At 41.4% G+C, this 21,859-nt stretch overlaps 1 protein-coding gene across 7 annotated transcripts in view; it reads right to left on the reverse strand.

The window, feature by feature from the left end:
- The window catches only part of UNC13B (unc-13 homolog B), a 221,948-nt gene that overhangs the window by 79,903 nt on the left and 120,186 nt on the right, over positions 1–21,859 (reverse strand). For 4 of the 7 annotated variants that reach the window (XM_075740239.1, XM_075740238.1, XM_075740236.1 and 1 more), the window contains exons 2-6: positions 16,912–16,934; positions 10,338–10,384; positions 5,131–5,209; positions 3,342–3,416; positions 1,878–2,097 (exon numbers count right to left, since the gene is read on the reverse strand). In XM_075740239.1, the coding sequence (XP_075596354.1) occupies positions 1,878–2,097; positions 3,342–3,416; positions 5,131–5,209; positions 10,338–10,384; positions 16,912–16,934 (444 nt within the window). The remainder of the gene's footprint in view (positions 1–1,877; positions 2,098–3,341; positions 3,417–5,130; positions 5,210–10,337; positions 10,385–16,911; positions 16,935–21,859) is intronic. The other 3 variants (XM_075740242.1, XM_075740241.1, XM_075740240.1) reach the window with 1 other exon arrangement.

Below are 21,859 nucleotides of genomic sequence, written 5' to 3' on the forward strand. Positions count from 1 at the left end.
CTACTATGGCTATTTATACTTTTTTTGAAACAGTATCATTCCTGTGCTTCTCCTGTCCCACACCGCCAAGCCTCTCTTTTGAAAGATTAACAAACTCATACCACCTTCTCTCAAGACAGTTTCATATTTTCCCCATTACTATTGAACTCTCTCCAGTACCCATCCCAGCCTGAAGTCTCCTTTCTTGAATATGGATAGCCAGAGCTGTCCTCTGCAGAAATATATTTCCTCTTAATCATTAGCTATTTTCCTCTGCTCTCCATAGCATTTTCCCCATAGCAGGATAACTCATCTCCATTGCAACATTATAACATCTTGGACATGCATCCCAATCAAGCCTGGACATACTTATCAGCAGCTCTTTGCTTAGTCACAAAATGGTTGCAACAAAGCCAAGGTGTCAATGATGCAATTCCTCAAATGCTATAAACTGTAAAGATCACCTTGCAACGCTCAAAGATAAATCCAGAAACGCTAAGCAACTGAGGAACAGAGATGTTTCACCAGTATCAGCTGTGTCTGATAAATAAGCCATTGCAAATAGCCCCAGTCCTAACTATGACCTATTTAAAACTCTGCACATATCAAAAGTACAAGGATAAACTACATCCATTTGGGGTCTCAAGATAAGCCATAAGAAAAACAAATGACATATGATTCACTGGTATCCCTTGCTGGATCATCCAGTCTAGCTTTCCCAAACAACTAGAGCCTGAGGCAGATGCAAGATTTGACTCTTTATATTCCTATAATCACTGACATGGATCTGCAGTAAGCCTGTTTTTATTTCCACAAACTTTTCTGATTCCTTAGACTTAGTCCATCAAGCTGGAATGCCAAGAAAATTAAGAGTGAACAGAAAGAGCCCCACTTTCCTACTCAAGATTTAACACATATGGCAGAAATTTATATTCCATTTAGACTAAGATATTTTGCTGTCATGTAGGAACATAAATTTGAGACCAAATCAAGACACTGTTTTACAAGCAAATAAAAATAATCTCACCAAGCCAGATGCCCACATTAATACTTTTTCTCTCTCTCTTTTTGCTCCCTTTAATCAAATTCCTTTCAAACTTCTCCATTGTTTGTGTAAGGTCTCATTTATTCTGCAAAGTCACAGCTCTTTGAAGAGCTCTTCTTTGAAGAGAGGGCTTAGTTTTTGAAGAGTGAATAAAAAACCCAACAAAATAAACAGAAATGCTAGCAGGAAGATGAAATACTGCCCATACACTCAAACAACACCTTCCTATCTGACCCATCATCTGTGCTGGCTCAGTCTCTTAAGTGGTTCAGCCATGAGACCCCTACCATTAAAAAGACAAAATACCTTGCCAGTCTGTACTTGGTACAGAGAATCCAAGCTAAGTCCATGGACTCTATCCCCTAAGCAGGAACCCAGCGCTGCTCTGAAGAGCTTAAAACAGTAAAACAGGCTGATGGTTAAAACGAGCAACCTGACTGGGATACCATGGCAGGCGGGACAAAACAAAAGCCAGAATATCCAGCCTAGTACCCTATTCACCCTGTCCACTGTCTCTCTTCTATGCAGGGTATGTTAGCAAATACACCACCCAAGCTGACACTAAGAGAGATTAAATATTACATGGCTTAAAACCAAATAGATGTGAAAGAGTCAAGAATTAAACCTTCTTCTAAAGCACATCAAGCACAATGTTGGAAGGAAGTTCTGCGTCAGTGGAGCTGTCTGCGTTCACGGGACAGTGGGGAGAGGTTTAGCCCAATTGCACCTTTTCAGAAAATACGCACTCATTTTAATAAATGCAGCTTCACTGATCACTGAGGTATCACCTATACATTTAGGAAAGCTCTAGTAAGACTTTTGGAACAGCCACGCTCCACTGGCCACTACTCACTCTGTAAGCAGTCAGCATTGAGCAAGTCTTGGCACTTCTCATGGCACTTGACTCCACATTCACCGCAGCGCATTCCCTGCCGTGCAATACCCCACAGCAGCCCCTCACACTCATAGCAGTAGGTAGGAGTTGTGGCTGTCCACACTTCAAAGTTGTGCGGGGTTGTACAAGAGATGGGGTAAATTAAGGCTTGCAAGGTCTTCTTATAGACATGAGCTTTCTGAAAGGCAAGAGCACACATAAACCAACATCCAGGAAGGCAACTGAACCTGTTTTTGCTGGTTAACACACGAGTTTTAAGGGAAAAGGCATGAGCGGTCCAATAAATCTACACATTTGAGGTAGCCAAATTTACCAAATTTTTACAAGCAGCAGCAGAGGACACCCTTCCAAAACCATTTCTCCAGGCATTTAAAAAAGTGGAGGAGATGGAAGGAAAGAATTAAGGTTTGTGGATGAGGGATATCTTGCATAAAGGAAGTTTCACACACTATTCCCCATGGTGGATAGCACAGAAGAAAATGGTAAGATTACATTTTTCAGAATCATATTGACACATTAAATGTTATTTTTTACATGTTTGGTTTCTTTAAACAAATATCAAGCACAACTATAGGCTAGGCAAGGAACAGATTGAAAGCAGCCCTGAGGAGAAGGACTTGGGGGTATTGATTGATGAGAAGCTCAACATGAGCCAGCAGTGTGTGCTTGCAGCCCAGAAAGCCAACCGTGTCCTGGGCTGCATCAAAGGCAGCGTGACCAGCAGGTTGAGGGAGGTGATCCTGCCCCTCTACTCCGCTCTTCTGAGACCCCACCTGGAGTACTGTGTCCAGCTCTGGGGGACCCAGTACAGGAGAGACATGGAGCTGTTGGAGAGAGTCCAGAGGAGGGCCATGAAGCTGATCAGAGGGCTGGAGCACCTCTGCTATGAGGACAGGCTGGGAGAGTTGGGGTTGTTCAGCCTGGAGAAAAGAAGGCTCAGGGGGAGATCTAATTGCGGCCTTCCAGTACCTGAAGGGGCCTACAGGAAAGCTGGAGAGGGACTGTTTATCAGGGAGTGCAGTGACAGGACAAGGGGCAATGGGTTCAAGCTGAAGGAGGGTCGATTTAGATTAGATGTTAGAAAGAAATTCTTTACTGTGAGAGTGGTGAGGCACTGGCACAGGTTGCCCAGAGAAGTTGTGGATGCCCCATCCCTGGAAGTGTTCAAGACCAGGCTGGATGGGGCTTTGGGCAACCTGGTCTAGTGGAGGATGTCCCTGCCTGTATCAGGGGGGGTTGGAACTAGATGACCTTGAGGTCCCTTCCAACCCAAACCATTCTATGATTCTATGATAAATGATACAAGAAGCTTTGCATCTATATTTTAAGACATCTGTGAAGCTCGCTCTGCATCCCAGAGAGCCAAATTCCCTTAATTTGCTTACTAAAAGTTAATAGGAGCCAAGCAACCCTCCCACTTACCAGCTCTTCATCTTTGAGAGATGTTCTAGTGGCCATTGCTGAGGTAATTCCGGCTTTCCGGGACTGAACCAGTGACTAAGAAGGAAGAAAAATTATTATTCACCACCAACATTCAGAAATGCACTGGCACTATATGCCCAGGGATGTGACCAAGGGGACTCTGTCATCCTAGACATCAAACCAGCAGTCTATTGCATTCCAGTTGGTTTCTTAAATGATAGCTCACTTCTCAGAAGAGTCAAATGCATACTCTGAAAGGTCTCCAACTCATTTCCATCTGCCCACAACCAGTCTCACTCTGGTAAACTTTACTGTTTCTCTGGTAAGATCTGTCAATGAAACCTGGGTTCACATCTCCATTTCCGTGTTCTGGTAGCAATGGTAACCTTGCTATTGCCTAAGATCACTACACGGGACTCACTCTTCTATATCTAACTTCATTCATATCCAACAGGACGTTATTTCATCAGTTTTATAACATACACAACACCCCCAAACATGACAGTGAAAGGGTTACAAATAAACAGGATATTAAAAAAAAAAAAAGAACAGACGGGGTTGGGAGCACAGGTTTGAATGTGCATCACATTCATTGGCCATCACTGAACACAATGAACAGCATTTTTCCCTCAAAACTGCCTCTTTTTCATCACATCCACACTAATTCTGCAGCTTTGGACAGTACAGGGCAGTGCCCTTGCAGCATCTCACACTGGCATACAAAGGACTCCTTCAGCAAGCCACTCCAGTTAGACGAAGGCAGAGAAGGAAATTAAAGATAGGAACATCTCCTTTGAAATTATCAAATCCTATCAGAAACCTGAATTTATGCTCTGCTTTATGCTGTTTGAAGACAGACTGAAAAAGTTCATTCCATCAGTGATGGAGCAGGACAGAATGCTGGATACGCATGCACTGCAATACTGCAGGTTCAAAACAAAAAGCAAAAAAGTGGAAGGAAAATAAGGTAAAATAACTTTTGGTGAAGACTTGGTGGGTAGTCTTCAGCTCCACTTACCATGGCCTGTAGAGAGAGAGATTGAAAGCATACAAAGGAAGTAACACAAGTTAATGCCATTATTGCAAGGATTTAGGATACCAGCAGTTAGTAAGACACATATTAAGCTTCCCATGGGTAAGTTGGCAGAGAGAATTGCATGCATCTTTTCACAGGAATTACAGGATATGGAAACTTTGGTCTTTCAGCTGTTTCAGCATTTCTCCCAAGTATGCAATCGCTACGTGTACTGAACACAGCCAACAGAAAACCATTTGTCCCGCAGAAGCCTTATTTCACCATATCACACAAGCATATGAAACTTGTCCTCATTAGTTGCTTCGTTCTTATGCTTCCTTCAGTGCAGAAGCCTACTGGCAATATTGCAAATTACTTTAAAAATCCAAGCACATATGCTCATTTATCTATCCTCTGAAATTCCAACCTTCTGGTAAGTTGCCAAACCTCACATGGACATTGTAACTTTCCTCAAAGTATGTGATTTTTAGGAAAACATTTAAAAATAATGCAGACCTAAAAATAATCAAATATTCTGTGTAGAAAAAAAAAAAAGAAATATCTTAATTCTGCCAAATGAATGAAACTGTCTACGAAACCATAGCTCATCTGCATTGAGATTTTTTCAAGCACAACTCCTAACCCCTTATTGTAAGAATTAATTTAGCTAAATAGGAAACCTTCAGCTTCTTAAAGTGACAATGAATGTTACCGCATGTCAAAAAGTGAAGCCACTTGCACCAATAACTGTGTGTCTGAAGAAAAATCTCTTACCAGATCACTGACAAGTGGAATTGGCTTTTTTTTGCGTAAATCAGGCATGCTATCAATGCCATAGAGACCACCTGCAGGCCTGGAAATTCAGGAAGGGGAAAAAAAAAAAAAGATTAAAAATCTCATCAGCAGCGATAGACAGTAAACAGATGATAAAAACCTTCCTTAAAACATCAGTGTCCTTGCTAATATCACAGTCAATGAGAAAAGGAAGAATCAGGCCATTGCAAATGCAACCAAAGCTGCGAACACACTAAAACCAGGTAATTTTTCCATTCTCAGAGGTGGGGGTCTGAGCTAGCTCAGAGTAGGCTGGGCACGCATTTGCACAGCACCCAGTGCTTCAGAGTCACTGCTGCCAGCACGATGGATGAAGGCAGCCTTACTCCTGACACTTCTATGGGGCACCTTTTTGGCAAAAATACTTACCTAACGCCAGAAGGAGAGCTCCCTGGCAGTAATTCACACACGGCTTAGTCTGTGGTAACTGAGCCACACATCCCTGTTTTCAGAAGTACCTTTTGCTCCTTAGGGAGAGCTCAGTTTATATTTTATTGTTGCCATTGAGTGTTGTGGCAGGAAAGACTTCGGAAACTTGATAGCATCCTGTCTAATCTTTCTCCATCCCCTTTCTTTTGATTTAATTAATTTAGGGTTGGGGTATGTGGGGGATGCTTTACTGGAGGAAGAAAAATCAGCCAGGAGATTATACTTAAGAAAGTGTAAAGTTAATGCTAAAAACGATTAAGTGTTTATCTTCTTCACACACAACAATCCAGATGTTTCTGCCTGGTGTTGGTGGTTGGGAGGGAGCATGCCAAAGTGGATTGGCCCAGGGGCAGGATGCTGCTACTCATCATCTCATTCTAGCCTAGAACATACTTAATCCTGGCCCTCGAGGTCCATACAATTATTAGAGGAAAAACCTCACATCTGAGGAGAAAGGAGATGATTTTTTCTTTGGTGCTCAGGGTTCAAGTCATACAGACTTCTACACACAAGAGCTGCCATTCACCAGTGGAGCTGGCGATAGAGCAAAAGGGACATTATCCCACAACACTTGGAGTCTGCAGAAATAAAACGTGTCAGCCTCTTCCTTCCTGATGAAACCAGGCTGAATAATTTCTATCTGGATCCTGCCGTGCACTGGTAACACCACAGGGATATATGTCTGTGCTTGAAGGAGGTCTGTTAATTCAGCTTGAAGGACCCACGTGAATCAACTGCATATGTCTAAAGTCCTTAAGATGATGCTTTTTGCTATGGTTCGGAACTGAGCACACATTTCTCTGCTGTTGTGCCTATCATATTCTCCCCAAACTGAAGAACACATTTGTGATGTGATTCTCTCCCTGCAATGGACACCCAGCTGCCAACCAAAACCCACAGCCCCTCTCAGGGTCTCACTTAACTTCCCCATCTCCACGCTGTTCTCATGCCTTGGTAACGCTAAGAATATGGTTCCCAAGGCCATTTTCCTGGCTACAGAGACTGTACAGGAAACTTCTGCCTCTCTACCCTTGGCCATTCATTTTCACCTCATATCATGCTGGCTTACACCCTTTTTGCAGTTGCATGATAAACTGACTGGCACTTTTAATCCGCATATTTTGCTGATTTGGTACACTGTACCCAGCTGAAATGCTTTCGGACACCACAACTGCAGGAAAGAGGAGCATGGCTCAAACTGCACTAAAAGACACATGTCTAGGGAACCAAATTAGCACTACAAATTTGCACGTGATGAAAATTGGTGACAGGAGGCAACTTGCACCTCTCGGCAAGCAGGACCTACTCAAATTCCCATTCAATACAGCCAAAAGTAAAAAAAAAAAACCAACCCAATCAAAACCAAAACCCAACCAAACATCCAGGAAACAACAATGACCACACCTATGTTATAGCAGCCCATGCTCTAGAATGGACAAGGACATCATAGCACAGCCTAGCACAGGGCTGTGTCAAAGAGGGAAGCAGTCTATTACATACAGAAGCATGCCATAGCACTGTAATGGAAACATTGACTTTTTTGACAGGGCGTAGGAGGGCGACACGTCCGAGCCACAGCTGAGCTGACAGCTGCTGCTGGCTGAACAAGCCTGGTGGGAAGGTGAACATCCACGTGTAACTGCACAAACTGTGTGAGTCACACTTGCACAGGAGCACCACGCACAGCTCTCTGCGCTCCTACGCGATGAGCACAAGCCACCTGCAGTCAGCTGCGACAGCTAGACCTCACAGCTGGGGAACGAAGACAAACATGGACATGAGAAAGTTGAAGATTTACAGCAGTTAATTAAAACTATTGGAATATTTGGCCAAGAACAAGAACAGTTTTCTAATGCTGGAAATCCTTACAGTGAGGCTATGGGGTGCTTTTACTAGAGCCTACCCTCATTTCCAATAGAGAATTCCAGAAAAACTTTTTGCCTGAGTTACACTGCAATAATCCCTTCCGGCTTATAGAAAAATCTGACCTACATCAAGAAATAAGAAATATCTGCATAAAGTGTTTATATTGTCAGAACAGTTTTGCTGGCATCAAACATGGAATTTCGTCTGCTGCACTAATGTTACAAACCCCTTCCAATACTAAAGAAACTGTTCTGAGGTAAAATAGGTGTCATAGAAGACTACCCAGCTGCTGCCAAGAATTCCAGTGCTATTTAAATTACAGTATAGCTTATTGGTAAGTTTTGGGTCAAATCACTTGAATTATGAAAACATATGCAAAATAGAAAGGGAGAGTCTGTAAGCTGAAAAGATGCAATGAAATGGTCACAAGTAAAAATCCAGAGTCAGTGCTCCTCCTAAAAGTAAATAGCACAGCAGGGAATTTATACTTCTTTTCTACACAATTTCCAAGGACTATTTTTTTCTCATTCAATTGAAAGGGAACTGTGATACTCTGACATTTCCCAGGAAAGAAAAACATTAAAATTGCATGTTTTATAAATTCAAGATGAGCCGAAGCAAGTTATTGTGCTTGAGAAACATGCCTAGTTACAACCTGTTTTTTGCAAAATATTTACGATAGACTGAAGTTTATGATAGAACCAATTGTGAGCCAGACTGACAGAGAACAAGACTATTTGAATAAATGCTTGGTTTTGCCACTGAAGACAGGTATTGTAGTACCTAGATAGTTATATACTTAGATGACCTGCTTTTAGCTTGTTAATATTTAAAAAAAAATCAGCAACAATTTTTCATTTTCAAAATTAACCAGCTTATTGTGCTTTCAGGTACCTCAGCCTCTTTATTCAAACACAATCTCTAGTTCACTTTACAAAATCAGTGTTTGCACAGACAGAAATACTGACAGTGCCTCAGATAAGCACATTGTAGCTTTATATGTAATAGGGTAACTCTCCTCTGCAAAGCATGTAATATTTATAACGTTATTATGGAGTGCTGTATTGAGGAGTGAATAGCATTTCTGTGTGAGAAGATGATTTGCACCAATAAATAAAATATAGAGAGATATTACACCCAGACACTGATCCGTAATACCAATTGTACTTTTTTTTGAAGCTATCTCTCCAAAGTCAGTGATTGCAGACAGGGAGCTACTTTTAGCATTATGCTGAAAGTGCAAATAGCTTGAAGCAAGTATTCATCTTCTAATACAAGTTTTATCACACAGATGCTTACATTAAATCTTGAAAATTTAAGCAAAGATGACAGAAGATTATTATTTCCTTCAAAGGACACGACTTCTCTAATCTACACATGAAAGGAACTCTAAAAATAAGTGCTTTAATAGACTTTGTGGCTAATAAGCCACAAGGTGGCTAACTGTGGAATTAAAGGTTCACCACCCACAACAACTTTTTCTAGAAATCTCTTGCATGTGGGGGTACAGTGAATAAACCAAACTTTTTTCAAAACTACATTAGTCTGTTTTGTTATAGCTCACATAAAAAGAGAAAAAAATTGCAAACTAGAGCAAACATTGCCTTAAATTGACAAAAACCATTTTTAAGTATTTCAGGACTGTAGGTGTATTCATTTTTAAGGCTGGGAAATCATTGTGTGTGCATGAACCAATAAACTCAGTACATTGTCTCCTCGTTAAAGCAGGAGAAGGTGCAGTTTATAGTTAGAATAAATCACTGTCTTTTTCTCCTGTTAATTGCCAGTTCTCCAGCAGCCTGCTCAGCGAAATCCCGGGCTCCTTAGGAAAGTGCGGGGTTGCTAGGCAGCTCCAGGCATCCGCAGGTGTGGAGGACGCTTTGCAGGAATACCAACATCACAGAAAAATGACTCCAAGAGCAGAAAGCCGTATAACAAAGCCTCCAATTTAACTTTGTGTTTTATTAGGGAAGCATCCTTCAGTAGTATGAGAATTAACTTAATGCATGTAGCAAGCCAACTCTTGCTGAGACTTCAGGTAAATCTGCTGCTACATTGGCTCCTAATGAGTGCACCACCACCAAACTGTATTGCCCTAATCGCATACAAGGCACACAACCTAGCAGCTTGTAAAATGTGTCATTGTCTTTTTTTTTTTCCCCAGAGAGGCTTCTAGGGAAGCTACCATGTTGGCACCTATTATGCAGAGTATCATGCTGAAATTACAATCAGAATTTGTCTGCTTCATTTGCTGTGAGAAGCATGTCACAGAGACAAGGCACAGCCTCTCACTCTCACCTGTGCAAAAGAGGCATGATGATCACTGCTTTAAAAATCACAAACTGCAATGATTTCCAGAGTTACTGCAGTTTTGACTACCACAGTGACCATAGAAATCATTGCAAAGACAGAACACTTCCCCAAAGCTACTTTTTTTTCTTCAAAGAGCAAAAACCACAGCAATCTTTCTGAGTACTCTTTCCCTTTCTTGGTGACATGAGTGACTGATAAAGAAAAAAGGATCTCATCCAGACCACTCTGTGGTGCTCGGCAAGGATTACTTAATACTACTGCCATAAGCACTTGCTGCCGTCACGTTACAGATTATCTATTGCAAACTATAACCTTGTTCTTAACCACAGATGTCTTGAAGAGCTGCACAGACCACTTCCAGCTGTCTAAGAGGAGACTCAGCAGCAGCCTGGCCCTAAGTGAGGCACGGCCACTTGATTATTCCTGAAAACAGCCATTAAAAACATCAGAAGTGCTACTTCTACTTAAGAGGAACTGCAGACCTCAAAGTATACTGTAATTATAAACACAGGGAAACAAGGTCTCAAAATACCACTTACCCTCCTTTGAGCCAAGGTGGTTTTGATGGATCAGCCTCATCTTGACCCTTAAGTGGGGGAAGGAAAAAGACCAATATGAAATTAGTTTCCAAAAATGTCAGAAAAAGTGTTCAGATTATAGTCTGAGGAAAGGGTAACAGATCACACTGCATGAAGCAAATGCATACGGAAACTTATTCAAGCACCTCCAATGACCAACATGTCAGGACAAGTCATACGAACACAGACAGGCTATGCAATTTCATTGAACACCTAGAGCCAGGACCAGAAGAGACTGTTCAGTGCACATCCTCTTTCAAAAGGTAGTCTTGAAGACCAACTTTTTTATTTTCTTTTTCCAACCCAACAAAAGCATGTGTTATCAGAGAGCTCTGTTACCACAGGTCACCATTTACATGAACATGGTCATAATGAGGATGCTAAAAATTAAAAGCACTTGTATGGAATGCACAAATGAGTGATCAACATGAAACTTTGTACAAACACTTGTGAGCTTTGTTAATGCTCAAATGCAAAGACCTCCCTAAGCAGAGAGGTCCCATTGCAGCTCCACCCATTCATATACAAGTATTTCATTTCCAACAGGTGTCAAACAAGGGCCATCACTTGCAAGGTGATTGCAGGTGAACTGGGATCTCATGGTACAATGCAAAACACCACAGACTGTAATACGAGGATTCATATTCATGAATTAAAACCATGTTCTTATGTTTGTATTAGGAGTGTATTTATAGAGCGATGTTTTGTTTCTTTGAAATTCTTCAGTGGACTGATTTGAGCTGAGGAGTGTTTAAACACTTGCAACATACGTGGCAGAAACAGAAAGTTTCTAGATAAGGGGAAAACGGTTTACCTATAACTGGTTCCAGCTTAAAGTTCATACATTCTCTTGCATGCCTTGAAAGAAAAGCTGGTTTCAAACAGGAGTAAGCAGGACACACAGCTAATAGCTCACATCCCAACCTCAGATAATCATGTCTGCCAAGAGCATAAAGAAGCTGTAATGTGCACACAGTGGAAAACAAATTATTTCCAGCCATGGGACTCGCGACCTGAGAATCATCACAAAGTAAGTGATTATCTGCCAGGAAATAAGCTCCAGTTTTATGCAAGATAAGAGAATACAGCCCCAAAAGAAATATTTTTTGTTGTTGCTGTTCTGTGCTTTGGATGAGCTGTGCAACCTCAGGTTGTTCATGGGTAACAGACAAGGTCTCCCATGAAGATCAGAAATAACCAAGGAAAAAATGTTTCTATTTGAGGTCTCAACTTGTACAGCAGCAAAAGTCCAAACTTCTTATTTGTTGTTCCTACAACTCAAGAGGTAGGCAGAGCTAAAGACTACATAATATTTATTATTTCATTTTTAAACAGGCATGAAGAACGTGACATTATCCATAATTGAATGGACACTCCAGCTTTTCTACATAATCACAGAGGTCTGCAGAACAGGCAGGAGCTCAGACCCATGCTCCAGCACTTTTCCCCCACAGCCGGAGCAACAGCCCAGGATCCAGGGTTCTGCAGGAAGGATCATGCTCTACACATCTCCGTTGAGAGCTGTGCTTCCAAAACCCCTCAGCCTGAAACCTGCATTTCCTTGGAGGGATCTGAACCAAATGCTGGTCAAGAGAGTAGACTTCATGAAACAAATGCAGCCAGATCCTCCAGAGCATGCAAGGGAGGATGTCTCTACCTTTGCCTTTGAATGCTTAGAAGAGCTGTGGCCAGAAAGCAATCTTAAAACAGAATGTTTTATACCGGATTGAGTGTGATACAGGTTGGTTCAGCTGTACTGAATGACAGAAAATGGCAAACACAAATGTAGCAACATTTACTGGTAAAAGGAATCGGTGCAACAGGTTTTTCAATCAATTTACCAAAGTACTCTATATACAAGTGGCCAATATTTGAGACATTAACAGATCACAAATAGCACAGCCAATACTGCAGCCTGGAGATCGCAAGAGTATCAAGAACTCTTTGCAGGAGATGATGACCCCGGAAAAGCTGTTTTCTAACTGGGCAATACTCATTTCCTACAGGCCGCCATGAGTCAGCAGAGAACACCCAGGAGCATGGATGCAGGGAAGGGCAGAAAGCGTGATCAGGAAACAAACCTCCATCATCTCCCAGATTTTGAGACATGCCAAGTAAAAATTGCCAAGAGTCTAGATAAACTGTATTTCTGTTCATTAATTTTAATTACTTTTGCCAAGCCTTTTAGACATGCATATAAAAAGAAAAGAAGAGGAAGAGCTTCTCTAGGGTCGAGATAAATAATCATCATGGTACAACAGCACAAAACAAAAGAGCTTTCAGTAAGTGACAATATTGATGTAGGGGCAAGGCAGGTGATGGCTGTGTGGAAAGAGGAGTCATCACCTGCTAAAAGCAAAGTAAAAAGCTAATTTGCTCCAGGCAGCATTCTCTCTGAGAAAATGCTGAGAGAATCAGCACCTGACATCCATCAAAACGGGGCTGACGCCTTAACACTGTGGGACAGCCAGTGCAATACCCACCGTTAAGGTACGTGAGGGAAAGAGGAAAATGTGACCTAGACTAGCATAGGCTCATTATTGGCTTCAACAGCTTGAAAGGCTTCAGAGCAAACATGAAGGAAAGAATTAACATGGAGGCAACTGGAAAACAGGAAAAAGTATTATATAGGGTACACCACGTTTTGAAAGCATTTTTAGTTTGACATAGCAACCATTTTTCTTTAGGCTGTACAATGAATTATCAACCGAATTTTCATTTCAACAAAAAACTTCTGATGCAATGCCATGTGACGTCAATAAGGCCGGATAAGCTGAGAAGGAGTAGGGAGCTTTAAGGTGGGTAAACAAGTAACTGTCATCGAGCCAGCCATACGCAACGCAGTAAGGAAGCTAGTGGGAGTAAGTAGGATCTGCTGATAAAATCTACCGATGACAAACACCAGAGAATTATTGAAACAGAACTCAGATGTCCAATGGAAAGAACTGATGGCAGTGAAGATTGCAACGACCGGGGATTAAACATGGTACAAACGGCAAGGTCAGAGCCCTGAAGCTTGCTGTGAATTTGACAGCACACAAGGTGTTCCTTGGTGGAGAACAGCACGTGACAACGGACTTGAGTTCTAGTCATCCCACTGGCCATGAGCCACCACCATACACCATGTAAGGAGAGAGCACCATCTATAGAGTTTGTCCAGTGAAATGTCTCCATAGAAATAAAAGCATAAATACCACTGCACTGTGCTGGCAAAACTCCTTCAGAAAGGCAAATACAATCTTTTTATTCTGTGTCAAAGTAAAAAGGATTCACACAGGAAAATGGCAAAAGCAGCATGAGGATGTAAACACAATTCTATAGGAGGAGAACAGGGCAGCTTGCTTAGTCTAGCAAAAAGAACCTTTTTCTGTGCTTATTAAATAGACAGGAGAGCATACTGCATGGAAGAACTGCAGCTAAATACAAATGGAGGATGAAAATTAGGTGTCTAACCATGACAGTTCTGTAGTAGCCTTTCAAAAGGAGAAGCAGACACCAACCTAACCAGTTTTAAAGAAGGAAATTGGGCAGTTTATATACGAAGTAATGGCACAATACCACACAGTGGCAGAGGCCTGGCAGTCACCAAGAAGTCCTCTGCATTCCCTCATTGCACTGACATATGTAGTCGAAGAACCAGAGGCTGTGTTACCTATAAGAGTTAGGCATGAGGGTTAATAGGGTCCAGACACCTCTGGGACTGCCAGTTAAAGTATTCCACAGTTTACACCACTGTTGTGGGTAGGAACACTTCACAGGCTCCTCTACATTTAAAGAAGGCAAATGGCAATGGTGTAGATGGATTTGCTGCAGCTGGGGAGTCTCCCACCCTCTGAAGGCAGCACTCGCACCAGGATGCAGGAGGGCTCCAGTAGCTGCTCTGGGTCTTGTCACCAGCCGTGGATCCGCTGGAGTTCAGCCCACGACAACAGCCTGGCTCGCCTGGAGCCCGGGCAAGCAGAAGAAATGATGGGCAGATGAGAAGAACACTGGAACAAGTGAGAGGGGTTTTAGCACTGTCCTTCCTGAAATAAATGGGTGGGCAAAGGGAAAGTAGACACACTTAACTCCTAGACGTGCACGTGCTGCAAAGTCTTTTCCTGGTTTAAGCCTCACTTCTCTACACAGCTCTGTCAATTGATCTCTCCTTAAAAGCAGCCAGACTAGTCTGAATCTGAAATTTTTATTATTTTTTTTAAATCTCCAGTAAGGACATAAAGCAGTACTGAAAAGATGGGGAAGCAAAGATGTAAACAAAACAGCCCATCACATCTCTATTTTTTTTTTTTTTATTTCTGATGCTGAGGGATGACAGTTTTATACCTACTGTCCAGCAAATATCAGCCAGAGAAGTGCCTGTCACCTCTAGTAATGCAGTATATTCACTCACAGTAAAACGTGCTGCAATCAGTTGCTGAAAGGTCTTCTCCAAGTAATTAAAGTTTCTTATCAACCAAGAACCAGTTAGCAACATAATGCCAGTGAGAGACTAGCATAAATTTAATACCTTGGATTAAACAAGTCAACAGACATGATCATTTAAGGCACAGTATTTAGTCACAGGGACAGCAATATTTAGTGAAGCCTAAAAAGGAAACTAATAGGAGTTTTGATTATTTAGGAAAAGCAGCAGCTAGGCTTACAAGTAATTTCAGAAGTTATTTAACCAAGCTGCAATTTCTAAATTTTGCAGTTTCACCTCATACACAAGAAGATGTTTTAATGGACAGAACAAACAATTACACACTTCTGTAGATGAGAAAGTCCATAAAATGGACAGAGACACATTAAAAAAAAAAAATCACAAAGTTGGGAGCAGCACAAGGAAAAGGAATAACATCCCCAGATTTGTTATCCTTCTCCATATAAATCCATCTCTCCACATAAAAGGCTTTCTAACAATGTAACTTTCCATCACATTTAAGTACTGTGTTTAGCACATTATCCTCTTAGATAAAAAACAGATGTAAAACATGGAAAGCTGCTTTATTTAAACAGATAACAAAAAAATCAATAATGACTTTTTTATTTGTTTTGAAAATCATCTTAACTTGTTTTCAAATACCATACTTCGCTATTAAACCTCAAAGACTTCAATTTAGCTATATATTAATCTGCATCAGGCTAAAACAAGGAGCTAATGTTTCACTGTCTAAATTAAACTTCTGGTCACGCCTAATTAGACCATTTCTACAGGGGTATTAGCAGAATCAGACTGAACTAAATCATCCCAATTAAACCAGTTGGTCCTGTGGTTCAATGTCTTCATTGACTAGAGCATGCCTCCTTTTACATGGAATCCAAAGCCGCAACAAGCCAAGGGATTATTTTAAATTCACTGTATTCTACATCAGCGTCAATTTAAATAATGACTGCAGAGCCCCAAAGGAAGCTCCTTCCACCTCATGTATCTTCCAGCATCAGCTCTCCAGCTGCCAGATGAGCAGCTTAAAGGAGGCTGCAATGACTTTGCACTGAAGCCAGAAGACAACAGGATTTGACACCAATATTTGACACTGGATATCTGCATTTCCAAAAAAGCATTAATGGACAGACATTTGCCAGTAAGAATGAAACAAATTTGTTGAAACACAGGTCAATAAAGGTTAGAAATACAAAATTTATTGAACTGTTAAGGGCAAGATCTGCATGGAAGCCCAAAAGCCATGCAATGTTCAGCCTGCTCCAGGAAGCTGATTTAGCCTGATTCATACAACTAAGGCAGAGGCAGAAGCATGGCAGCCACCTAGTCCACATAGCATATATTCAAGAAAACAACAAAGTAAGTTGAGAATCCAACAGCCAGAAATTCCTCTACGTGAGGAACAGTTGCAAACACAAACTAAGGTGATATACAGCAGTATATATCAAAATTCTGTGGATCCTCTTAGGAGGAAAGAGTTACCTGTTGCCCACAGGGTGACAAGCAGAGTAGCAACCGGTCCACGAGTGGAGAGGGAATAGCTGTAGGTATTAAGGGAAAAGTCCTGCCCTTCCCATGGGGCATGCAGCCCTGCTCCAAGCAAAGTGCAGTCTGTAGCTAGCTACAGCATCTGCAGCAGACACCTACCAGCATCCACAGCCATGCTAAGGCTCAATATTATAGCCCATAGTGGTACTATTGACTTCAATTTCTGTAAGTGTACCAACCAGACAGAGATGGAATGAAATAATACAACTGAGGAAAAATGAGGAAATACTTGGTTTAAACAAGATTTATAATGTGGAGGACTGGAAAAGACAAGATGAACAATTTGTACTCTGCCAACGTGGTGCCTGTGCACATTACACACACCCCACAGAGCACCGAAGGGAGGAGATCACTCCAAGCATTCATGCTTTCCTCTTTGTACAAGGTAATAGGCACTGAACAGACTCTTAACTTATACACAGTGTTAACAATTCCTCTGACAACCATAACACACTAAACTGAATCTCAGTGCCTCAGCGGGAGCAATTCGCTACATGAAGACAAGACATGCACACACAGGAGTTTCAGAAAGAGATGCTGGTTACAAGGGACAACATGTACAACCTGGAGCTCTCCTCTACCCCCTTCTGCGAAGAAAAAAAAAAAAAAAGAGAAGAAGGAGAGGAACAAAAGTTAATAGACCAGATTTCTGCCATGAGGTCTGTAAAATGATTTCAGAAAGTGGAGTAAACATTTGCCACAAGTTGACAAAACATTTGTGCAGTGGAGAGTTTTCCCATGTGCTTCCTGGGACATACACCAGTTAATTAATCTCTACCAATTAATCTCGAGTTAAAGTAATCAAATTCCATCCATAACTGCACAAGCATTAGAACATACGCTTTTGAGAGCTCATTTTTAGAGTTACAGTTCCTGTTTTATTTACTCAAGAATTTCAGGTAATCTTAATACAGAATTTGAGCTGCTCTTTACCACACTGGAAAGAGAACCTGTATTTATTACGGAGAGGAACAGATTTGTTCTCCGTTTCCCCCAGACTGCATCCACTGCATCTGAAGCATTCCCCCTCCTTCCCTCCTCGCCCTCTGTACATTTTGCCCATTACGAGGAAACTGGTAGCTCCCACGGAACACATTTTGCTTTTGCAAATACCATAATGCAGAGAGATATTTTCTGGTTTCATAAATCTAGGCAATTCTCCTCTGAGAAAAAAAAAATCCAGAAGCCTCCTACACTAAATCTCATGTTTATGGATAGGCAATTTCAAGGCTAGTAAAGTTATATGAGAGTCATACTCAAAACTTCCGGTACAGACATGGTATTTTTTTAAGTCTTCCAATCAGATAATTCTGTATCTGCATAGAAGAATCATATTACTCATTTGCGTATGAAAGATGGAGGGGAAGGAATATCTTCATGGCAACAGGGGCCACTCAAATTGGTTTAAAAGCTAAAATAGTTTTCAAAGTTACTGTCTATATGGGTGTAATTACACACATGCAATCACTGACAGGAAAATATAGAAGCTATTTTAACTCAATCACTAAGGAGAAATCGAATTACTTTAGCAAATGAAGCGCTGGATTGTAGCTAAAATAAAACCCCTACTTTCCACCTTAAGACATGCCCACATGGATCCTGAGCAGGGAGGAAAGCCTCCGGATGGACCACCCTGCTGGCCTCTCTTCAGTGAGCTAATGGAGGAGAAAAGGCAAGCGGCAGCATGCTGCTGCCTTCTGCCCAACAGCCGGTGCTGCCGGAGGGCCGTGTTTTGACAGTCAGCTCTGCACAGACCTGCCGACGCTGAGGAAACTCGGGGTCCATCCCAGACTCAGACGGGAACATGGTTTTTTGGGCACAGACACGTCTGACTGTTCTCATCAACAGTGGTTTTCTACATCATCCTCCTGCCTCTGCCTTTCTATTAAGCAAAACCTTCTCACCTAGGCAGCCCCAATTCCACTTCAAGCGCCCTGGTTCTGTCCTGCTTGCAAAGTCACCCCAGACCCTTCATGGCCAAGCCCTGTCTCTCCTGACTCAATCCCTGGGGTTGTTTCAGTGTGTCCCGGGCAGATCCAGACTTCCCTTACTCTTGTGTTTTTATTTCCTTTGCATTTGAACCAGATTCCTTCCCGATGTCATCCATGAAGTCTCAGAGCGCAGAAGATGCAGAAGACCTGGACTAGTGTCCCTGATCAGGTCTGCCATGGCTCCCAGTCATGCCAAGCAGGGAAAGCCCTGCTCTAGCCCCCGGCTGGAAAACACCGAGGACAGATGGAGTCTCTGGCAGCACAACAGCTCAACTGTAGCAAGCTACCAGCAAGCATATGCAAACTACGTATTTTTTTCAAAGGCTTATTCTCTTCACTCATTTGAGGTTGATTTTCCACAGATAAATCCTTGACACAGACTAGCACTGCCAAATTTTAAGTCCTGAGGGCACTAGAGCTTCTCAAATATAGGTCAGACTTATTTTTATAAAAACACAGTGCAATGAATCTTGCATTAAACTCCTTTTGGGGGAAGAAAAAAAAAAAAAAGATTATTTTGGCTTAAATTCCATGCATATCTTTGATTTTTGAGCCACTTTGGTTTAAAGCTGTTAGGGACAGTTATAGGCCAAATATCAAGTTTGGCAAGTCTCTGAGCAACTGCAGACAAAGATTTAAGATTTTCTGGTTATGTCTCATTACAGGAGGTGTGCTCACAGCATCATCAATGGTGACTAACTTGGTTAAACCCTGATCACAGAATTCTTTCACCATTCCACTTCAGAGTAGTCAATTTGCATCTACAAAAATCTGTACCATTTCAGGGCTTTTTTTGAACATACACAAAGTCAAATTATCTTCATCTTCACTTAAGCTTTTTTTTTTTTCCTTTTTCTCAAATTAAAACTTTAAAAGCCTGCTCAGATTTGCAGGAGATATTTTGTTTATCTTTTGACTTCAAATTAAACACACAATTATTTACATGTCTCTACCAAGTTCCAAATTGTTCCAGTAATTTACATCTGCATACAGCTATAAATAATTTAAACCTTTATGCCAGTGCATCATCTCTGATTCACCAAAACACACAGATTTACCAACACCTTCAAAGTTATCATCCCTTCCCTTGCTGCAGTCTGCTGCCAAACACATTTAATAAAATACCTTGGACTGAACTTTCAAGCAGACCTGAGTAATACAGTGGTTCAGGCTCAGAATCAAAAAAGCCAGCAGGCAGAACTGGGTTTTCAATAGACCTGACCCAGGGACTTAAAAGCCTATTAAGAACAAATTTTATTTTTAAAGTAAGACATAAACACTCATCTGCAGCTGGGGAAAAAAGCACACCAACAACCTTTCAGATGCATACCTTGCATTCCAAGTATGATGCTTTTTCCAAAGGAAGAAATTAAGAGCTTGGCTCAAATTTATTTTGAGTACAGTGAAGAAGCACATAAAAATGTTGCTTCACTTTCTCAGAAAATGCATGTCAAAACAACCCCATTTCAAACGGAATGAGTCTATAATTAATTTGGCCCTGCTCTGCAGCCCTTGGCAATACTGTCATTCCCTTCTCTCACTCTGGCTACCACCAAGTGGTTATTTACCCACTGCTTCCTTGGCAAGCACTGCTGCTTTGGTTATGTCCCTTGACCTCCACTCTGGAAACTCCTGCTCTTCCCTTCCCAGCTTCCCTGCCTCACCCGCTTTGATTCCTGACATGTCTTCCAGGGTTTCTTCCAAGTTCTCTCCCATTTCTCATCCCTTATCCACTGTTTTCCACTATCCTTGACTCCTTTAGACTCCTGTCTCTTAGAGCACATTTCCTACATCGTGTTTCACCCCATACTTACTGTTGTAACTTCTACCATATGGATACGCCTTTACACAAGTGTTACGCAAGCATCAACTTTGTCACATCACTAGATGATGTCCATGAGAACTGAACCGGGGAATGTCAGTCCACACTGAAGCCAGATCTCAGGCACCACAGTCCAGCTGTCATCTGCCTCCTCCTCACTCTTCTGGCTACTTCTCACCTTGTGAACATGCCTGGACTGCTCAAACTCTGCTGAGATGAGCAGCCTCCTCTCACATTCAGAAATAGGTTATTTCAATACTTTAGTTGAACTGTGGCAAATGATAATCCAAACCACTGTCTGTTCCCTCAGGTCCTAAAATTAGGACATATGTCCAGGACTTGAGCACTATGCAAACACTACTCAAAAAAAAAAAAAAAAAAGAAAAAAGAAAAAATTAACAAAATTTCTGAATTAAAAAAATAAAATCAGTTTCATCTGTACTATCTATACTTTGGTAATCTACACATTCCCTTGAAACAAAACCATGTAAATATCTATGCCAAGCCTGCTAACAAATCCTAGTGTTTCACTCATTGAAAGCCTCTTGTTTGAATCAACTCTACACTAAGGACCTCCTACAAAAGAAAGTGAAGAGTGGATTACAAGCTTTATGATCTCTGTAACTGGGAAGGTCACTGGTACAGAAGTCAAATATGGATTGACAGCTTGTTTCTTCACAGTGAAAGCACTGTCACTGGAGAAGACACTTGAAGCGAGACAACTCTTTCAATGGGAAGAAGAACACTCTGATTATTCTGACTACCTTTCCTTATCGCAAGGAGAAAAGTGAACAAAATATTTGATACAGGGAGGCTTACAATAAGGATGTGATTATTTCAAGCTGTAGTTCCAATATCTGTCACTCCAAACAGTCAAGCCTCTTCCCTTAACTGTGTAGTGATTTGGACAGAGATGACACTGAGAAAGTTTTCTCACTGCCTGCAGAGGGAGGGGGCAGATGGACCAACATTTGAAGGTTTTACCAAATGAAGGCCTATCAAAATGTGGCCCATTAAACCATGTTGGTCATTTCCATCTCCCACATTCTTAGGAATGTGTTAACCAGCACTGTTCCACCGCTGTATCAGCTCACATCTGCTGTGGTCAAACACTTCATTATCTGTGCTGGCAATAAGTGATGTAGCTCCACAGAAATGGAAAATTTCTCATCTCGTGGACAAGTTATGGAAACAATACTAAAACACAGGTCTCAACTTATTTTTATTTTTTAAGGTCTCTACTAGGATAACATCTAGCAGTGATTAAACACTGAGAACTCCCACTTTGTGATGCAGCCATTTGAAGTCTGGATCTACTCAACTCCCAAAACTGCAAATCTGGCTACTTATAGCTCAAATGCACACTTTGTTATCACATGTCTTAACTATTATATTTAACAAGAAACCAAGTCACGAATTATGACGAAAAACCCTAACACCTGCTATTTTGAAGACGCACTGCAAATCTCCCTCTCTCAAAAAAAAAAAAAAAAAAAAAAGAGGTGAAGCTTGCTAACTTGCACTTCAGTGTGTTACACAATAATTATTAGGGTTTTTGGTCAGTGCTGTTGTACAGCCTATGTACTTGCCTTTGTAACTATTTGCTCATAACTTCTAATAAACTGTTCACCCACAAAATGAGGTGTTGGCTACTGGCTGCACAAATATCAGGTTTTGACATCTCCTTAAAAACATTTTT

Source organism: Balearica regulorum, chromosome Z, assembly GCF_011004875.1.
Source record: "Balearica regulorum gibbericeps isolate bBalReg1 chromosome Z, bBalReg1.pri, whole genome shotgun sequence".
Taxonomy (NCBI): Eukaryota; Metazoa; Chordata; class Aves; order Gruiformes; family Gruidae; genus Balearica; species Balearica regulorum.